At 35.4% G+C, this 17,880-nt stretch overlaps 1 protein-coding gene across 2 annotated transcripts in view; it reads right to left on the reverse strand.

Moving 5' to 3' along the window:
• Positions 1–3,494: 3,494 nt before the first annotated feature.
• Positions 3,495–17,880, reverse strand: part of LOC121313413 (junctophilin-1-like) — a 64,352-nt gene continuing 49,966 nt past the window's right edge. The window contains exons 4-5 of one of the 2 annotated variants that reach the window (XM_041245927.1): positions 13,426–14,093; positions 3,495–3,591 (exon numbers count right to left, since the gene is read on the reverse strand). In XM_041245927.1, coding sequence (XP_041101861.1) covers positions 3,511–3,591; positions 13,426–14,093 — 749 coding nt within the window. In that variant the 3' untranslated portion in view covers positions 3,495–3,510. Of the gene's footprint in view, positions 3,592–13,425; positions 14,094–17,880 lie in introns of those variants that run through there. The other variant, XM_041245928.1, reaches the window with a different exon arrangement.

Genomic DNA, 17,880 nt, shown 5'->3' on the forward strand with positions numbered 1-17,880 from the left:
ACCTGTGCTACTGTTTTTGTCCTCTACCATATGGATGACAACAGATTTTTATGCATGATTTGTGAAGCAGTTCCATCGTCTGTTGTTTGTCTCGCTTTCTTTAGTTCTGGTTTAGGGAAGTTAACTTCTTGCCAAACTAAATGATTCTAACGAATGATATCAACTAAATGAATGTAAGCGGGCTCTATGTATTGTTCATATCATTGATGCTGGTGTTGGTGATGGTGCAGAAAGCAGTGCTATTTTTCCTTCTTGAGTTCAAATCTGGCCTAGGGTCTGAGATCATCTCAGCTAAAACAAGTCCTCAAATCCAAAATAATTGGCCCACTTTTCCTTAAATATAGGATTTCTATCAGGGTGAAGGCTGAGTGGCATTGTAGATTTTAATGTGATAAGGTCATGCATGGCAGCTGCCCTTGCATTACCTAATCTGTGGTGTCAAGCCAGCACAGCTACAGTGTGGACTGAAAAGCATGCCTGGAAAAGATGAAGAGAAAATGAACAGCAAAGGATGTATTGACATAGACACTTATAAAGTGAAAATAAATAAGAGAAGAACATAAGTATGAACTATTTTTATTTGTGGAAATACAGCTCTGAAAACTGTACAGAAAAAAAAAGAAGTCAGGGTTTGAGGGGAAGAAATCATACAGCTGAGCTCATTAACAGCAGTAAACTTTTTTTTAATTATTGGTAACATTATTATTCAAACAAGCATAATTTTAATAAACTTATCGGCAGCAATGCGCTGTCCAAAATGTAGTATATATTACATAAACCAATTACAAACAATTTATTTTAAATGTTAAAATACAGCTGTGCATATTTTAGAAAAATACCAACAGATTGTGGATTGTGCTCTGTAAAAATGCTTACAAATAGTATATATATATATATATATATATATATATATATATATATATATATATATATATATATATATATATATATATATACGAACATGCTTATTTTTGTTTTTAAAAACATTCCAAATTGTTGTCTTTTTTTTTAAAACCCTTAACCACTACAGACTATAAAAGCTCTTTCTTTTTAAAAAAACAAATAGCTCTGTGTTGGGAAAAGGGTTAAACAATTTGACACCTCCATTAAAATAGCACTCTGTTACATTTGTACTTATTACAGTTTAAGGGTTTGGCTGATTTCTACATATGAAGCATAGTTAATGTTAAAATATGTAAGTTGCCATTTTTTTTCATTTGCTGTGTTTCTGCTCTCTTCTTCATTCCACACAGGTCACATATAGGATACTCAACATACTTCTGCAAAAAATACTGTGGTGTTACTGCTCTGAAATCACTTGATTTCAGATAACACACATCTGATTTATTATATGGATGACTCCAGCCTCTTGTTTCTGCAATACAGTAGTGCACTTATGAAAAACTCTATTTTAATATATACCATGCAAACTATGCAAGTCTTTACAAATCAGTTGCACTACAAGGTATTTAATTGCAATAAATATTAAACAATATATTTTTTTCAGAGCCCTTTGCTTTTGAAATAATACTTTAAACTAAGTATCTATCTATCTATCTATCTATCTATCTATCTATCTATCTATCTATCTATCTATCTATACACACACACACACACACACACACACACACACACACACACACACACACACACACACACATACTACTCGCTACATCAGTGATCACACAAGATACATTTTGTTTCAAAAGAAATTAAATAAAACCAACATGATGTACCAGCAAGAGAATACAACAGTTACAATGAAATGGCACATTTACAACTCTTAGTCATGAGACTTTTTAAAAACTACAGCATTAAGACAAACACTGCAACCCTAATTTTTTTTTTTTTTTTTTGCCGTGGTAAACATTAAAACTGTTAAAGACTTTAAAGGCATCAATCCTAACATTCATTCCAACAGATTTCATTGCTCTACCTGAATGTATTCAACACACAATTACACGATGTTAATTTAATACAGCTTGTTGAATTTTCCAATCACACAAACATGCAAACAAGCACAGTTATTAAACTGCTGGTATATCAGTAACAGGGGGTAGACTAATTCATCTATCCACTGAAAAGGTAAAGCAGTAGTGGATTTAGAAATGATTGTCAGTAGTTAACAATAGCCCATGCACATAGTCAATGTTTATTTTACAATATCATGTCATAAGCAAAGTCTTTATTATTATAAATAGATCACTACTTATGATTGTAATAGGTTATTAAATTCAATCACATAGTGTTCCAACTAGCTACAACAAATGTTTACAGTCAAACAAGCAAACCAAACAAGTTTTCTCCTTATGCTGAGATTTTACTTAGATTATGCTCTTTGCTTTGTATGTAGTGTGATGAACAAATGCCACAAACAAAATTTGGAATAATAGTCAAAATTATCAAGAAACAATAAACTCCTTGTTTGTCAAATATCCATAATGTTGTGTAAAGATGTCTCTAAACTTGTTAATGCACTTTTTTATTAAAGTTTTATGAGAGTATTTTTTTTTTTTAAATGATCATTCTGTTGCCAAAAGCAAATGAAAAGCAACTCTTGGCTGAGTGGTATCAACTAATTATACATCAATCAAAAAGGGTTACATTTTTATGATAGAGAAAAACAAAACAAAAAAAGATAGTAATGAACAGTGTCATGCACTTGCGTGTAAAATTGAATATCCTACAACAACACAGGAGATGTCAGAAGAAGCAGCAGAGGTAATGGAATAAGACTGGTGAGTGATGCTGCTAAACATGTATATTTCTTCTAGTGAGATAAGAGTGAACACTGGAAAATTGCTCCCACTGCAGCAAAGTCCTCTGAGCACATTCCTCTGGCAGCCGTTTTCCCATCTCCCCACTAAAACGTCAGATGGTAAAATAGTAAGGCAGCTGTTAGCTTCCATCAACTAAAAGTGCACCTCCATACATTTCCAGTTAAGTCACACTCTGTCAGAACAAATGGAGTAGCCATACACTTCAGTGGTTAGGTTGGATCAGCAGATTTTTTTTCCCCCCAGCATGGCTGCTAGCTTCAGCTTTCAGAGAACCCAAAAGAGCCACATATCATCGCCAGGGAACTCATCAGCCGCTGACTGAAAGCGCCACATCTCATCTTTCTCCTGTGCTTCACTAATTCCAATCCTCCTTTGCCTGTCAGAGTATGAGTGGTGCCAATTTTTAAAGGCCGATGACACAACTGCTGAGAATTAGGGGCTAATGCCTCTAGTTTTCATGACTTCACTAAAGGGTCAAAACAGTTAGATTATTAAGTAATTATGTTGAATCACATTCAGGCTCAGCTTAAATAAATAATTAGGGAATATTCCTTTTCTTATTCTTATTCTTATTATATATATATATATATATATATATATATATATATATATATATATATATAAATGGATGGCTAAACATGAACAAGAAGAGTATGATCATGAACTCATTTTAAGTTGACAAAAACTCACATTGAACAGGATGATTATCCTTACCTGAGCTATTGCTCCATCAAGTCAGGAAATGGATGAAAAGAATTGCTAAACCAACATTCAACAGCATAACAAGGGCAACCAAAATTGAGTTAGGACCCTGCAAATACAAGATAAAATACATTTGAAACACTTCTTAACAACTGCAACACAATGCAACATTTATAATATCCTGGACTTACTCATCCAAATACATTCTATATTTGACTACATGTAATGACATGGATGGTCACGATCGACGGCATTGAACATTTTATAATTCACATTACTTGTTCTGGTTTGACTGTTTGAGGCAAAACATGGTGGTTAAACAGAAAGTTGTATAAATGCTGGAATAAGAGCCCGGACATTCTGCTGCTCAGTCCTTAGCACTCATCGCTGGACTAGACTGCCTCTTGTGTGACAAAAGGTTATTTAAAGTAGATCTGTCATCTGCTTACAATGGATGCGCACACTTGTATTCTGAATATGCTCCTATTTTTGCTCTAGAAGACATGATAAGCTTTGGCACTAGCACTTAATAACCTGCTACATATTAAATACTTTGATAGATGGACGCTGGACTCAGCTACAGTAATAATGCAGTTTGATGGTAATATAATGTTTTGTGCAGCAACTCTACATTACAATAGGTTTTCACCAGGTCTGTTTAGATTTATAACGAAATCGTAAACAGTGTTGGAAATGTGGATTGCAGATGGTCATACTAGTTACTTGTTAATATTGTTAGATGGTAAAAATAGGAAAAACTTGTCTATAGTAATTCTTCTTATTAAAATATCCAGTGAAATCCATTCATATACAAACATTCGCAAGTAAAAAACCAAGTTAGTGTGAGTAGTGTTGAAATCATCTTCTTTATTCAAACAGTACAGACTGCTAGCCCATAGCTTGAAAAGTGAGTTTTGTTTTAATTTGCACAGTCACATTGAGCCTGCATTTTTCCTGGTTGCTTCTGAATTGCTGTCTGTTTTTGTATTTATGTATGCCTTTTTTTTCTCAGTGAATTGTAACTAACTTGGTGTGGCTCTATTTTGTGGTGGTGGCAGCAAATGGACCCATACATTTTTTTACTATTATATTGTCAACATCAAGAGAAAGTATTGATGTAAAATATATGTATGCACTATTGCACAACAGGGTGTCCCTATACTTCGAATATACAGATGCCTCGGGGTTGTTGTGCCAACCCTCAAAAAGTACATATATTTGACGTAGACAGAAGGGCCCTATTGCATTTATAATCCAGGTCAAACAGTGGATTTAAAAAAAAAAAAATAGCAGAAGTAATTTTTTGGGCAAAATGTTTTGTTTTTTATTAAATATTCTTACGCCAATAAAGGGACCACACAAGTAGTCCCATTTATAACTTTGAACTACACACTAAGTTAAGCTTAGTAAATTGATTTAATTTAAACATGCAAATAAATGTTTATTTTTTATGTGTTGAACTGCACATTGCCAATGAAAAGATCCACAAGGAGGCAAAGTTGAGACGGCACTGAATTAACTTATTTTCTGTGAGTGCAACACGCTGTTGTCTCAGCAGAATGGGAGTTCAAAAAAATATTAAATAATGACATCTCGGACTTCCATAATTTTTCCAGGTCTGTGTCGGAGAAGGGTGAATAATGTGCAGAAGTGTCTTTTTGTGTTTTTCTTTAGTGTTTACAAAACGCTAAAAATACATTATTTGAAGTGACAAAGTTGGGGTGAGTATAAAGACAATGATTATTATTTTTTTTTTCTGTTTTGCTATTTTCCAGTTCATTTCATTGTTCTTTATGCAAATTGACATGTCTACTTACCACTTTTGGGATTTCTTTGCTAGTAATTGGTCACTCATTTCTACACCTACTGTACATCTGTCACTGTAACCAAGATGGCTATCGGTACTTTAAATCCCGTGAGGCAGCGCAGTGATTTTCAAATATGTGATAAGGCTCCAACTGTCCATATCCATCTAATATACAAACAGCTGGAACCTTGTTTGACCACACATTGCTTGTTTTACATGTATGTGTATATATTAGGATTGTGCCGAGAACCTATTTATTTATTAGTTCTATAGCGATTTTAATCATCTACTGTGATTAGGGTGGTGAAATAAAGTACACAGTTGAAGTGTGCTTAAACATATTTATAATGCTAATATATTATTTTGGTTTAACTAAAACAAGGAAATTAAACTGAATTTGAAGACACTGGCACAAGAAAAAAAAAATAAAATTAACAGCACAAGTTACTCAAAAAAATATATTCCCTTTGTTAAGATAAAACACTCCATTTACAGGACAGAAGACATACCATTGCTATGCTTTTCAACAAAAAGCACAGTACAACAATAGCTTTGTTTAACAGGGCTGTAAAGCTCTGTGGCAGTGTATCCCACCCCTGTGTGTATTATGTTGTACTTGGTGTATTTTATTTTGTCAGTTATTTGTGGGGATGGTGGTGCATGGGATATAAATGGGTAGCACAAGTGATTTAAAAGATATAGTTGTATTTAGGCATGGGGATTGCACAATCACTTCACATGCAAATAAAATGTGTATTAGTATGTGGGCACGGGGATTGCACAAATTAGTTAACATGCTGGCATACAAGTGAATGATTAATTAGTAATTGAATCCCAGCACAGCTGTATAAATAGTTGCACAATTCACTCACACTGGGATGTGTGTTCAGCGAGTGGAGAATTGGTGGGGAATGGAGAATCAATTAAAATAAGAATAAGGAAAATAACAATTGCTAATGTGCTTGAGGGCTGCACGATACTTGTTTGTTCGTCCACTGTCTTTTGTCTATTTGTTGGCTACCGCACCGTTTGCTTTATTCAGTGTTTTGTTTTCTGTTTAAACCTTTGCAATAAATCGGTGCAAGCAAGCACCTTCACCATTTTCAAATCTTCTGGGTGTGAAGTCACCACAACTAACATCCTGTGACATACTCAAACACACAAAATTGTTCCTATACTGACAAAAGACTGTACAGAAAAACACTTTAAAAAAAATAAAAATGTGGCAGATTTATTTATTTTTTTTAACACACTGGCCCATATGCATAAAACTTACCGTGCCAGTAATAGCGTTTAACATGACAGTATTTCATCAGGTGATGCATAAACGCCATGGCAAAAATCATCACTCAACACAACGTTAGAATAACATGTCCTTACAGACCAATTTTCTCATTAGCACATTATTTGCCTGATTCATAAATCTGTATTGTGCTGTTAATTGATCCTTGCCGGCATCAGAATTAAAACGTTCCTCAGACCAGGCGGGGAATGAGATGTGTCTTAACGGTAGTTCTGGTCACCTCGCTACAAAAAGGATATTGCTGCTCTAGAAATAGTGCAAAGAAGAGCGACCAGAATTATTCCGGATTTAAAAGGCATGTCATATGCAGACAGGCTAAAATAATTGAATCTATTCAGTCTTGAACAAAGAAGACTACGAGGCAACCTAATTCAAGCATTCAAAATTCTAAAAGGTAAAGACAATGTCGACCCAAGGGGCTTTTTCGACCTGAAAAAAGAAACAAGGACTAGGGGTCGCAAATGGAGATTAGACAAAGGGGCATTCAGAACAGAAAATAGGAGGCACTTTTTTACACAGAGAATCGTGAGGGTCTGGAATCAACTCCTCAGTAATGTTGTTGAAGCTGACACCCTGGGATCCTTCAAGCAGCTGCTTGATGAGATTCTGGGATCAATAAGCTACTAACAACCAAACGAGCAAGATGGGCCGAATGGCCTCCTCTTGTTTGTAAACTTTCTTATGTTCTTATGTTCTTATCATTTCCTAGCATAATTTTCTGCGGTTAGTGTATTTAAGCCAATTGTAATAATAAAAAAAAGTATATGTTTAACTATCCAATAGTTATGTAATTTAACGGTTTTGTTTTTTGTAATACATTCATTAAATTGCATTAAGTCAAGTCATTTGAAGAGGATAGCCTACTTACTGGTTGGAAAACATATCAATTCCTTTTGTAGCCTAAGAAGACTCTAAGAAAATGCCAGGCTTCGGTGTGCTTGTGTGGACTGTACATCAAGAGGAGGGAGATATCTTGAAACATGATCCAGAAGAGTGAGAAGAACCTGCAGTTTTGTTTACAATCTGACGCTCATCTTGCCAGCGTTTCTCCCCTTTTACAGAAGCAACTGCTTTAACCCGATCAGCTATATCCTGTCATATTTATTCAGCCACAGAACAGATCTGTGTTGAAAAGTGTGTCGTCTTTTAATACTGCGAGTTACTGGGGGAGTGAATGTACGCTTTCTTAACCACTCACTCGCGTCCAGCACCTTTTAGTACAGGAGTCCCTTGCTATACATACTGTTATACTGTACATTCTGATATACCTGAACTGTCCCTGATCATAATCAATTTATTGTGATGCTAGGAATTGCATTATCCAAAGAGACTTATTAAAAAACTGACTGGATGAAAATAAACCCAACAACTGATACAAGTAGCCTACTAAATCACTAAAATAAAATTACAAAATGATATCGCAAAAAGTCTACCAGAAGCCACAATAGTGGTAAAAGACTTTGAAATGTCACATTTTTTATATTTTTGTCAGGTTTTTGTTATTATAGGTAAAACGACAAAGCAAGTATGTAAGTCAATATGTTAACATAACATTATTCAGCAGGTTTCATTTGACTTTATGAAGCAAAATGTGTTAATTCTATAGGCTGATAAACCTTTTAGCAATAGCTATATATGCCTAATGTGCAGATTTATACTTTTAGATAATGCAGGGCTCTAATTTGGCAACAGAAAAGGCAAGGCCAAAATGGCCTTCAGTTTATATATTTGTAGTGGGCACCAAGGCAACTAAATTTAAGTCAAGACCAAAGTGTACGATGTTGTGTAATTTTGCTTAAGATTCACATATAAAGCAAATTATTGGCCACAGAAAGAAAAACTGTTTAGCTTAAACATGTTTTGTTAACTAGCAGCCTAGAAAGGGCTCCAGACTTTTGTCCTTAGGAGCCAGTGGCAAATCCAGTTGTTGGGTGCCACTTTAGGAGCAAGTTGGTTGCTACCATATTTAACTGCTTAAAAAATAACAACTTACTAAGAAATTAAAGTGATACTAAAACAGTAACTTAATGCCTGTACTCACTTTTGTCTCATTCTGCTGAATATGTGAACTGTGCAGCTGATGACTGCAGTGAACTCAGCATTTTATATTTGAGATATTTTTCAAGTGTTGTGTGTGGAATTGGTGGTCACACCTCTAACTGTGTACAGTTGTAATATGGGAAATAGCATGCTGCAGCTTGCATGCTCAAGTGGAGTCCTGGTCTGAGAGCTCTTATGTTTGTTTTTTTACTGTACATGTAACCATTTACTGTTTTAGTAAAAAACAAGTTTAAGTTATTTACGATATTAAGTACACCACAGTAAACACAATATCATGCAGTCTGGATATTTCCATACTATTCATCTTCATTACCACAATCTGATAGTTAAGTTTACTGAATGGCAGTTTTTTTTCCTTATTACAGTCCCAAGTATTTATATGTGTTCTGCTGTCACCATTCTTAAAAGGGTCAGTGTGAAATAAACTCAGTTTTCCATGCAGTGGCTGATCCTGCTTTAGTACAAAACCCAATATGGTAACGCCTTAAATTACCGTGCCTGCTTCATTGGCTGAAGTCAAAAGATATTATCAGCTTGTCGTGTACTAAGTAAGTTGCTGCACAATTAAATCATCCTCAGACTCAAATACATATTGGATAGATGCAGCTGTTAAAGAAGATGCAAGAAATTATACAAATCTATTTTGTTAACTCAAAACTTTATTTAGACACACTACGATTTGATTGGACAACATGGGTTTACTGGAGTAACAAAGAAAATGTTTTTCAGCTTGATATGGTAACCTTTTTACTTTGTTTAAAAAAAAAAAGATATTACTGACCTTTCGTGGCATTCTGTTAATGGCACACGTGCAACACACAGATGTTATGTGTATTTTTATTTATGTTTTTCATTGTTATTGTTACACATATATTGAATGACACGTTTCATTTTAAGCAACATTTTTACAAAACAGTACTCACACGCGTTTGGTCATCATAGCTGCTGCAGGAACCTGGGGTTACCATATTCTGCTGGTGTTAATACAGCACCTCTGGACTTCCAGGAATTTGTATTCGAGCAGATTGTTATTGTTCCTCTCGCGCTTCAGTTCAAAACATGTGATATCCTTTTATCCCCCTTTACAGACCTACGTCATAGTGCATTCATAAATATTGACACTATGACACTGAAGTGTTGTGTATGGAATTGGTGTGACTTAACCACGCAAATGACGTAATCATGTTATTGTCTGGACCCAAAAACTTCCTACAGGAGTCTCTCTCGTTGCTAAAGCTCAAAGGGCACTGTGACCATAATGGCCATACATAGATAAACATTTTGTGCATTGCGGCAACTGATAAGGGCACCCATGGCAATTGCTGCATGGCCACCATGTGATGTGTATGGAGAATACCTCAATGTTATTTCAACACAATGATCTATACATTTAAAATAAACTGAGCACTATAATTATCTCCGTGTGTGTGTGTACTTTTTTTTTAACCTGACTTTTAATATTTCGGACAACCTGTCTCCAGACATGTCCCCCAAATATTTATCATAATATAAAATATAAATAAAATAAAAAAAAACGTAAACTTAAAATAACAAAATAAAATAATAATATTTATCAATAAAATTAATAAAAAAATAAAATATAAATATTCTAAATAAAAAAATCAAAAAAAAAATAAATATTATAACTTAAATAAAAAATTAACATTTTAATTAATTAAAACAAGCTATAAAAATAAAAAAATTAAAAAATAAAACCCCCCAACCACTATAGAAAAATTATATAAAAAAAAAATAACAATTAGTAAAATAATATAATAAAAATTATTAATTATAAATTAAATTTAAAAAAAAAATAAAAAAATACATATAAAAACATAAAAAAAAAATAAAATAATAAACATATAATTATGTATCCATAATGTAATGGTGAAAACAAACGGTATGCCATTGATGTCTTACAGTGGCTTGCGAAAGTATTGACCCCCCCCCCTTGGCATTTTTCCTATTTTGTTGCCTTACAACCTGGAATTAAAATGGATTTTTATTTGGATTTCATGTAATGGACATACACAAAATAGTCCAAATTGGTGAAGTGAAATGAAAAAAATAACTTGTTTAAAAAAATTCTAAAAAATAAATAACGGATAAGTGGTGCGTGCATATGTATTCACCCCCTTTGCTATTAAGCCTCTAAATAAGATCTGGTGCAACCAATTACCTTCAGAAGTCACATAATTAGTTAAATAAAGTCCACCTGTGTGCAATCTAAGTGTCACATGATCTGTCACATGATCTCAGTATATATACACCTGTTCTGAAAGGCCCCAGAGTCTGCAACACCACTAAGCAAGAGGCACCACCAAGAAAGGGGCACCATGAAGACCAAGGAGCTCTCCAAACAGGTCAGGGACAAAGTTGTGGAGAAGTACAGATCAGGGTTGGGTTATAAAAAAAATCTGAAACTTTGAACATCCCACGGAGCACCATTAAAGCCATTATTAAAAAATGGAAAGAATATGGCACCACAACAAACCTGGCAAGAAAGGGCCGCCCACCAAAACTCATGGACCAGGAAAGGAGGGCATTAATCAGAGAGGCAACAAAGAGACCAAAGATAACCCTGAAGGAGCTGCAAAGCTCCACAGCGGAGATTGGAGTATCTGTCCATAGGACCACTTTAAGCCGTACACTCCACAGAGCTGGGCTGTATGGAAGAGTGGCCAGAAAAAAGCCATTGCTTAAAGAAAAAAATAAGCAAACATGTTTGGTGTTCGCCAAAAGGCATGTGGGAGACTCCCCAAACATACGGAAGAAGGTACTCTGGTCAGATGAGACTAAAATTGAGCTTTTTGGCCATCAAGGAAAACGCTATGTCTGACGCAAACCCAACACCTCTCATCACCCCGAGAACACCATCCCCACAGTGAAGCATGGTGGTGGCAGCATCATGCTGTGGGGATGTTTTTCATTGGCTGAGTCTGGGAAACTGGTCAGATTTGAAGGAATGGTGGATGGTGCTAAATACAGAGAAATTCTTGAGGGAAACCTATTTCAGTCTTCCAGATTTGAGACCGGGACGGAGGTTCACCTTCCAGCAGGACAATGACCCTAAACATACTGCTAAAGCAACACTCGAGTGGTTTAAGGGGAAACATTTAAATATCTTGGAATGGCCTAGTCAAAGCCCAGACCTCAATCCAATTGAGAATCTGTGGTATGACTTAAAGATTGCTGTACACCAGCGGAACCCATCCAACTTGAAGGAGCTGGAACAGTTCTGCCTTGAAGAATGGGCAAAAATCCCAGTGGCTAGATGTGCCAAGCTTATAGATACATACTCCAAGAGACTTGCAGCTGTAATTGCTGCAAAAGGTGGCTCTACAAAGTATTGACTTTGGGGGGGTGAATACTTATGCACGCTCAAGTTTTCTGTTTTTTTGTCTTATTTCTTGTTTGTTTCACAATAAAAAATATTTTGCATCTTCAAAGTGGTAGGCATGTTGTGTAAATCAAATGATACAAACCCCCAAAAAATCCATTTTAATTCCAGGTTGTAAGGCAACAAAATAGGAAAAATGCCAAGGGGGGTCAATACTTTCGCAAGCCACTGTAAGTATGGGACACAGCTCATTTGTATACCTCTGACAACTGGTTAGATACAGTCTCTCGGTAACAATCCGTGACGGTAAATCACAACTAAAACCATCAGTGCTCAGTAAAATAAGCAGGCAGTAGTTTAATAAATCATTTTTTTTAAACAGCTGGAAATTACTGCCATCTTTTATGCATATGGACCATTGACTGAAGAACTAGCTTTGAAAAAAACTGAACTCCCTCAAGAAACCAAAAAAGAAATACAAAAATATTTATTTTCAAAATACAGTGGAATGTCACATATCTGACCGTCACATAACCACCCTGATCAACTAATCACCTTGCTAAATAAATAAATATTAAAAGTAGGCTACAAGAGTAATGGCATTGACAGCAAATGCAGCTTCCGCGATGGAAACAGAAAGAAAGCATTATAGTAATCCGCCTTTTGGTGCGTTCCCTTTTAAGAGAGGCAGGCTGCGTGCGTGTGTCAGTCAGCTGCATGTAGCAGTGACGTTTCAATACACCAGTTGAGAAAGCTTTTTTTGTGCAATGTGTTTATATGATGGAGCACACAGTTACAGATATTGGCAGCGTGTTGTTGCAGCTTTTAAATGCATTTGAATTCAACAAAGCAAGCTTCATAAACACAGTGCTTACCGTCCGTTTGTTTAAAATAGCCAAAGTAATATTCAAACCGAGCTGCTAACTGGCTGTTGGCAATATCAAGAAAGAGCAAAAAGTACCGTGACAGAGATATTAAGAAAGCAGAACCAGGGAGGCAGGGACTTCTACAGTTAAGAAAGAAGCCAACAATTGCAGGTTACTGTACATTTACCGTTTGTTTTGTATTTTTATTTTTTAAAAGCTTTGCATGGAGATGGCTTATAGCAAACCGCATAGCAACACTTTGTATTTGTAGCCGAATTAATCTCGTTTATGTTTGCTTACTTTTAAAGCAAAAAATGTCCCCATGTTTAAAACAGTTTGCATGTTTTTTTTTTTGTTCACTAACCTATTTATGGATGTGTAAATACTTTTTCTATACATGTTTGCTAATCTAACTTTTTCACATATCCGCCTATACCCCAGTCCTCAGTAGGTTGGATATGCGACATAGAATGACACAGTTCCATATATATGAGAACAATGCAATCACCTTGACTTCAAGTGCCTTACCAACTAGCTTTCATGGCTCTTCTTAAATGGATACTTACTGATTCAACCTCTATAATTTCACTTGTGACCTCGATGCTTGCTTTCTTGGTTTCTGATAGGCTCTTTGGTTTTGAGGATTCCTGTTTCTTGAGTTTTTGCTCGGGTTTGCTTTCTTTGGCGACTTGCTTCGCCTTTAGGGACTTGGCGGGGGGTGCTCTGCTCTGCTTCGGAGGGGGCAGATGTCTACCTAGAGACGCATGGGATACATTGTAGTCAACATCTTCAAGCTCTTCAGCTGGCAGCTTCATGTCTGTCTTCACTAAATAGCTATGGTACTGGGAGTGTAACTGTCCGTTTCCAGAGGTGGTGGGATTGTGAGCTGGTTCCACTTTCTTGACAGGTTTGGGGGGCGCTTCCTGCCTCACTGATGATCTTGACCCTGACTTGCTTGAGCTGGCTGCTAAGTTTTCGGTGGTCGGGACCTTGTCTTCCTTGCTCAGCTTTCCCCCAGAGCTGCTGCTATTCTGCTTCTTCTTCGTGCTGCTTTGGGGAGATGGGGACGGGGTGGTTCTGGGGCTCTCCTGGGGAGATCGAGGGGGAGTTGTTCCTTTCCTGTAAAAATGAGGACTGTCTGATGGGGATGGGGGAGGGTTTTCCTTAATTTTCTCTTCTGGGGCCTCCTTGATTTCCATGGTGTCGTTAAACCTCTGCTTGAGGTAATCAGGGCCTGTAGACAATTGAGAAAAAAAAAATTAGAAGGTTCCAGTTTAATCCTATCCAATCACTATATACAGTTTATCTCCATAACAAGACAGGCAATACAAATGACTTCCCATTAAGACAATAATTAATGCTAATGACACTATATAATAGGGCACCTCTGCTACACCTTTCATCAAACAGGAGTGAATATCACATTATAGACAAACTAGTTATAAGGTTAAAGCTGCTTTTGAATGCCAGGCTTTGCCGAGGAGAGTCAGCATTGCCATTACATTAATGTACTCTTTTGTCCTGTCAGCTACAGTATCTGTGAGCTGCAGTTAACTGTTCTTCAAACACCTCCCTGAATTCCCCTAAACCAAAACACCCCTATTTTTTTTTTTTTAATTACAAAAGAACCGCTGAAAGCCAAATTCAAGCAATAGATTTGAGTAAAAAAGTTTAGTTTTTTTTTTCAAATACTGCATGGCTGCATCTGTAGTGATTGGGTTTTGATCCACCAGAACAAGTGGCAAGATAATGGAAGAACAAAATAAAAGCAATAGCAACATGTGTTTGGTTGTGAATGTAGTGTTAAAGCAGGTGTGACTCTCCTTCTAACTATACGATCCTCAATCCTGCTCTGAAATATCCACTGCCAGTCTATCCTGTGCTTCTCCCAAACAGAGGCTGCCCATTGTGCTGAATTGTGTGGTGGTTTCATGATGCACGCTGATGCCACCAAACTCACTGAACATACAACATGAAAAGTTAGCAACCTTGTAGCCTCCTATGCAACATTTATGAAAGGATGCGCTTAATGGAAGGAATGAAATTGGCACTAGCAACATTATCACAAGACCCCATTTTCTACTGTTGAAGATATTTAGGGTTTCCACATGTATTTTACAAAATGATGCATTACACAGTACACTGGGATATTGTTATACCCCAGGGCACCTTGTAAAAATTAATGGTGTTTCTATTTAGTTACTATGTAACATAATTAAAGGTGTTGCAGGAAACTCATTACCGTGTGTATTTTATAGTGAAATGTTTATAATTGTTGGAGGCTTGATGATTACCCACAAAGGGCAAATCTATTATAAGTGTATTGCTGATAGCGGAAGTATCGGATTGAATACAGGTCATAATGGAGAGGAATTAAATATGGACAGATAGTACTGTGGTTACTTGCCTTGTGCATTCTGAAATTTTTTCTGTATTCCTTGCAAAATAAAATTAGATTAAAAAATAAAGCAAACAATTGTCTATGTATTAAATACTGATTTGTTGAAGCAAAGTTGGGAGGCATGTACAGACATTGAAATACAACCATATAACCAGATGTTCAATAAGAATTAAAAGTAGGCCCACTACAGCCAAAGGGTGTTAAGGATGTTTAAAAAAAAAAAAATAAAAAAAATTAATAAAAAAAATCCACAACATGCTTACCACTAAAACAATTATTAAAAACATTTAAAGAAATTAATGGAGACTTTTTTTGGTACAGGAGGCTGAAAAGGGCTTGTAACCAGGAGGTCCCTGGTTCCCTCTCACTGACTCACTGTGTGAACTTAACCTCCTTGTGCTCAGTCTTTCGGGTGAGACGTTGTTGTAAGTGACTCTGCAGCTGATGCATAGTTCACACATCCTAGTCTCTGTAAGTCGCCTTGGATAAAGGCATCTGCTAAATAAACAAATAATAATAATAAACCGATGTACCACATAATGTATAATATGTCAAAAGACCATACTATAGATGAAAAGCTGCTTCCTGTTACCTAATAACTGCATGTGTTGTACTTTAAAATTACACAAATGGTCAAGCTGAAAACGAACCAAGTTACTTATAACAAATGTACAGTACTAGGATACATCAGAAAATGTAAAAAAAGTGAAGAACTGTAAGATTATCACCAGTAATAATTTAAAAAAAAAAGTTGATAAAATGGCAACTTCAGCATTTCAACTAACATTCCTGTAGTTTTAAAAGGATGATCTACTGCGCTGCTTTGGCATGTTGCAGACAACAGGTCTGAAAGAATTGTAAATAGGTGTTGTTTTGGCATTTTTCCTTAGTATTGCCCTTTGTTTTCTTTGGCATTATAACCATCATTAAACTGACAATTTGAGGTCATGTCTAAAACTTGTTTTCTGTTTTAGCTTTACAAAGTTTGATCCTTGGCATTTCTCCTGAAAGGTACCAGAACAACAACAACAACAACAATAATAATAATAATAATAATAATAATAATAATAATAATAATAATAAACTAAACATATGTTGTCATTGTATTATAAGAACTTCAAAATCTGGAACCTTGACTGTGATTACCCAGTGGCGACGTATTAAAGAATTATTACTTCTTTTCAAGAAGCTTCATGAACTACATCCTCACACTGACGTTCCGTCTAGAGACACTCGACTATGTTACTTAGACTTCTGTTCCATGCATTTTCAAGATTCTTTCTGACACTGATGTCACCCAAATATTTTCTACTGTCAAGTACATTTTCTTCCAGGAACAGGCTTAGGAGTTGACTCAAGCAATAAACCAGTGCTGCGTTAATTGTACTTGAACTGAATTGAAGTTGCATAGTTTCTTATCTTTTACAGTCCTACATGTTAATTAGTTATGAAAAACAATACTAGTATTACTAACTGAAATTTCTATTCTGAGCAATGATCATCATCAGACTCAGTTCCAATTCAGCATTCAGCTGTCAGACAATTTCAGTTACCTATTTAATTGCATCTTTAAAAATGAAATTCATATGCCAGTGCCTTGACCATTCTATTGTAACCAAACAAAATGCTGAAAAAAGTACTACTCATAGATAGCTGCATTGTTCTTTATAGATTTGAAAAACACTTAAATTAATCTAAAGAAAATTAAATGAAATTAATTTCCATCAGATCAGATCAAGAACTTTTTCACGGGTTGACTAGTGACATGGTGAAAGTTGTTTAACACGCCACCTATAACATTTGTCATGGTTTTGTTTTAATTTTTAGTGGTTCATCATAATATAGGTTAAAACTAACTTAATAATTAATTGATTCTGATTCGCCAAGCAGGTCACAATTGTAAACTTGATATGAATGTCATTGTTACAAATATATACTTGTACTTGGTGAAAGAAATAAATAAAAAAGAAAGAATCATGCTGAACCCAAGTGACAAACACCCACCACTTAAATATTTTAAAAGGCAAGGAATATGTTATTTGCAGAAAAAAAAAAAAAATGCATGAACTCTGAACAGCTGTGAGTGCAAAATAATATTAAGATTGCAGTTGATTGCATAATTACAACACTGTCTTCAAACAACTTCTTAACATGTATAATTATGATTAGGCTTGCTATTACTCGATTTTGAAAAATTGACGATTTTTTTAGAAATTTATTTTAGAAAGAATTTACCTTTTATTTATTTATTTTTCTTTACAATTCAATTCAAGCACAGACTGGGTGAAATCGACTTTTATGCCTTAAAAAAAAACCTGGCTTTTTAGGTCATTGAGAAACATCTCATTTAGCGAAACCCCTTTATCATATTCAACATGCAACAAAACCATGGTTACCAACATTCTAACTGAAATAACAATGGGTCACAACGGCGCTATACCTTGTAAAGATAAATATCTTACACACATTTTAAAATTGTCTCAAATAAACCATAGAAAACGCAACATATACAAGTGTATTACGTAAATGTATAGTACAAATTTACGAGTAAAAATCATATGCACAGAACCAACATTAGATAGCTGAACAGAACTAACTTGCACTTAGTATTCAGAGTCTG

The sequence above is a fragment of the Polyodon spathula genome, chromosome 3, assembly GCF_017654505.1.
Source record: "Polyodon spathula isolate WHYD16114869_AA chromosome 3, ASM1765450v1, whole genome shotgun sequence".
Lineage (NCBI taxonomy): Eukaryota > Metazoa > Chordata > Actinopteri > Acipenseriformes > Polyodontidae > Polyodon > Polyodon spathula.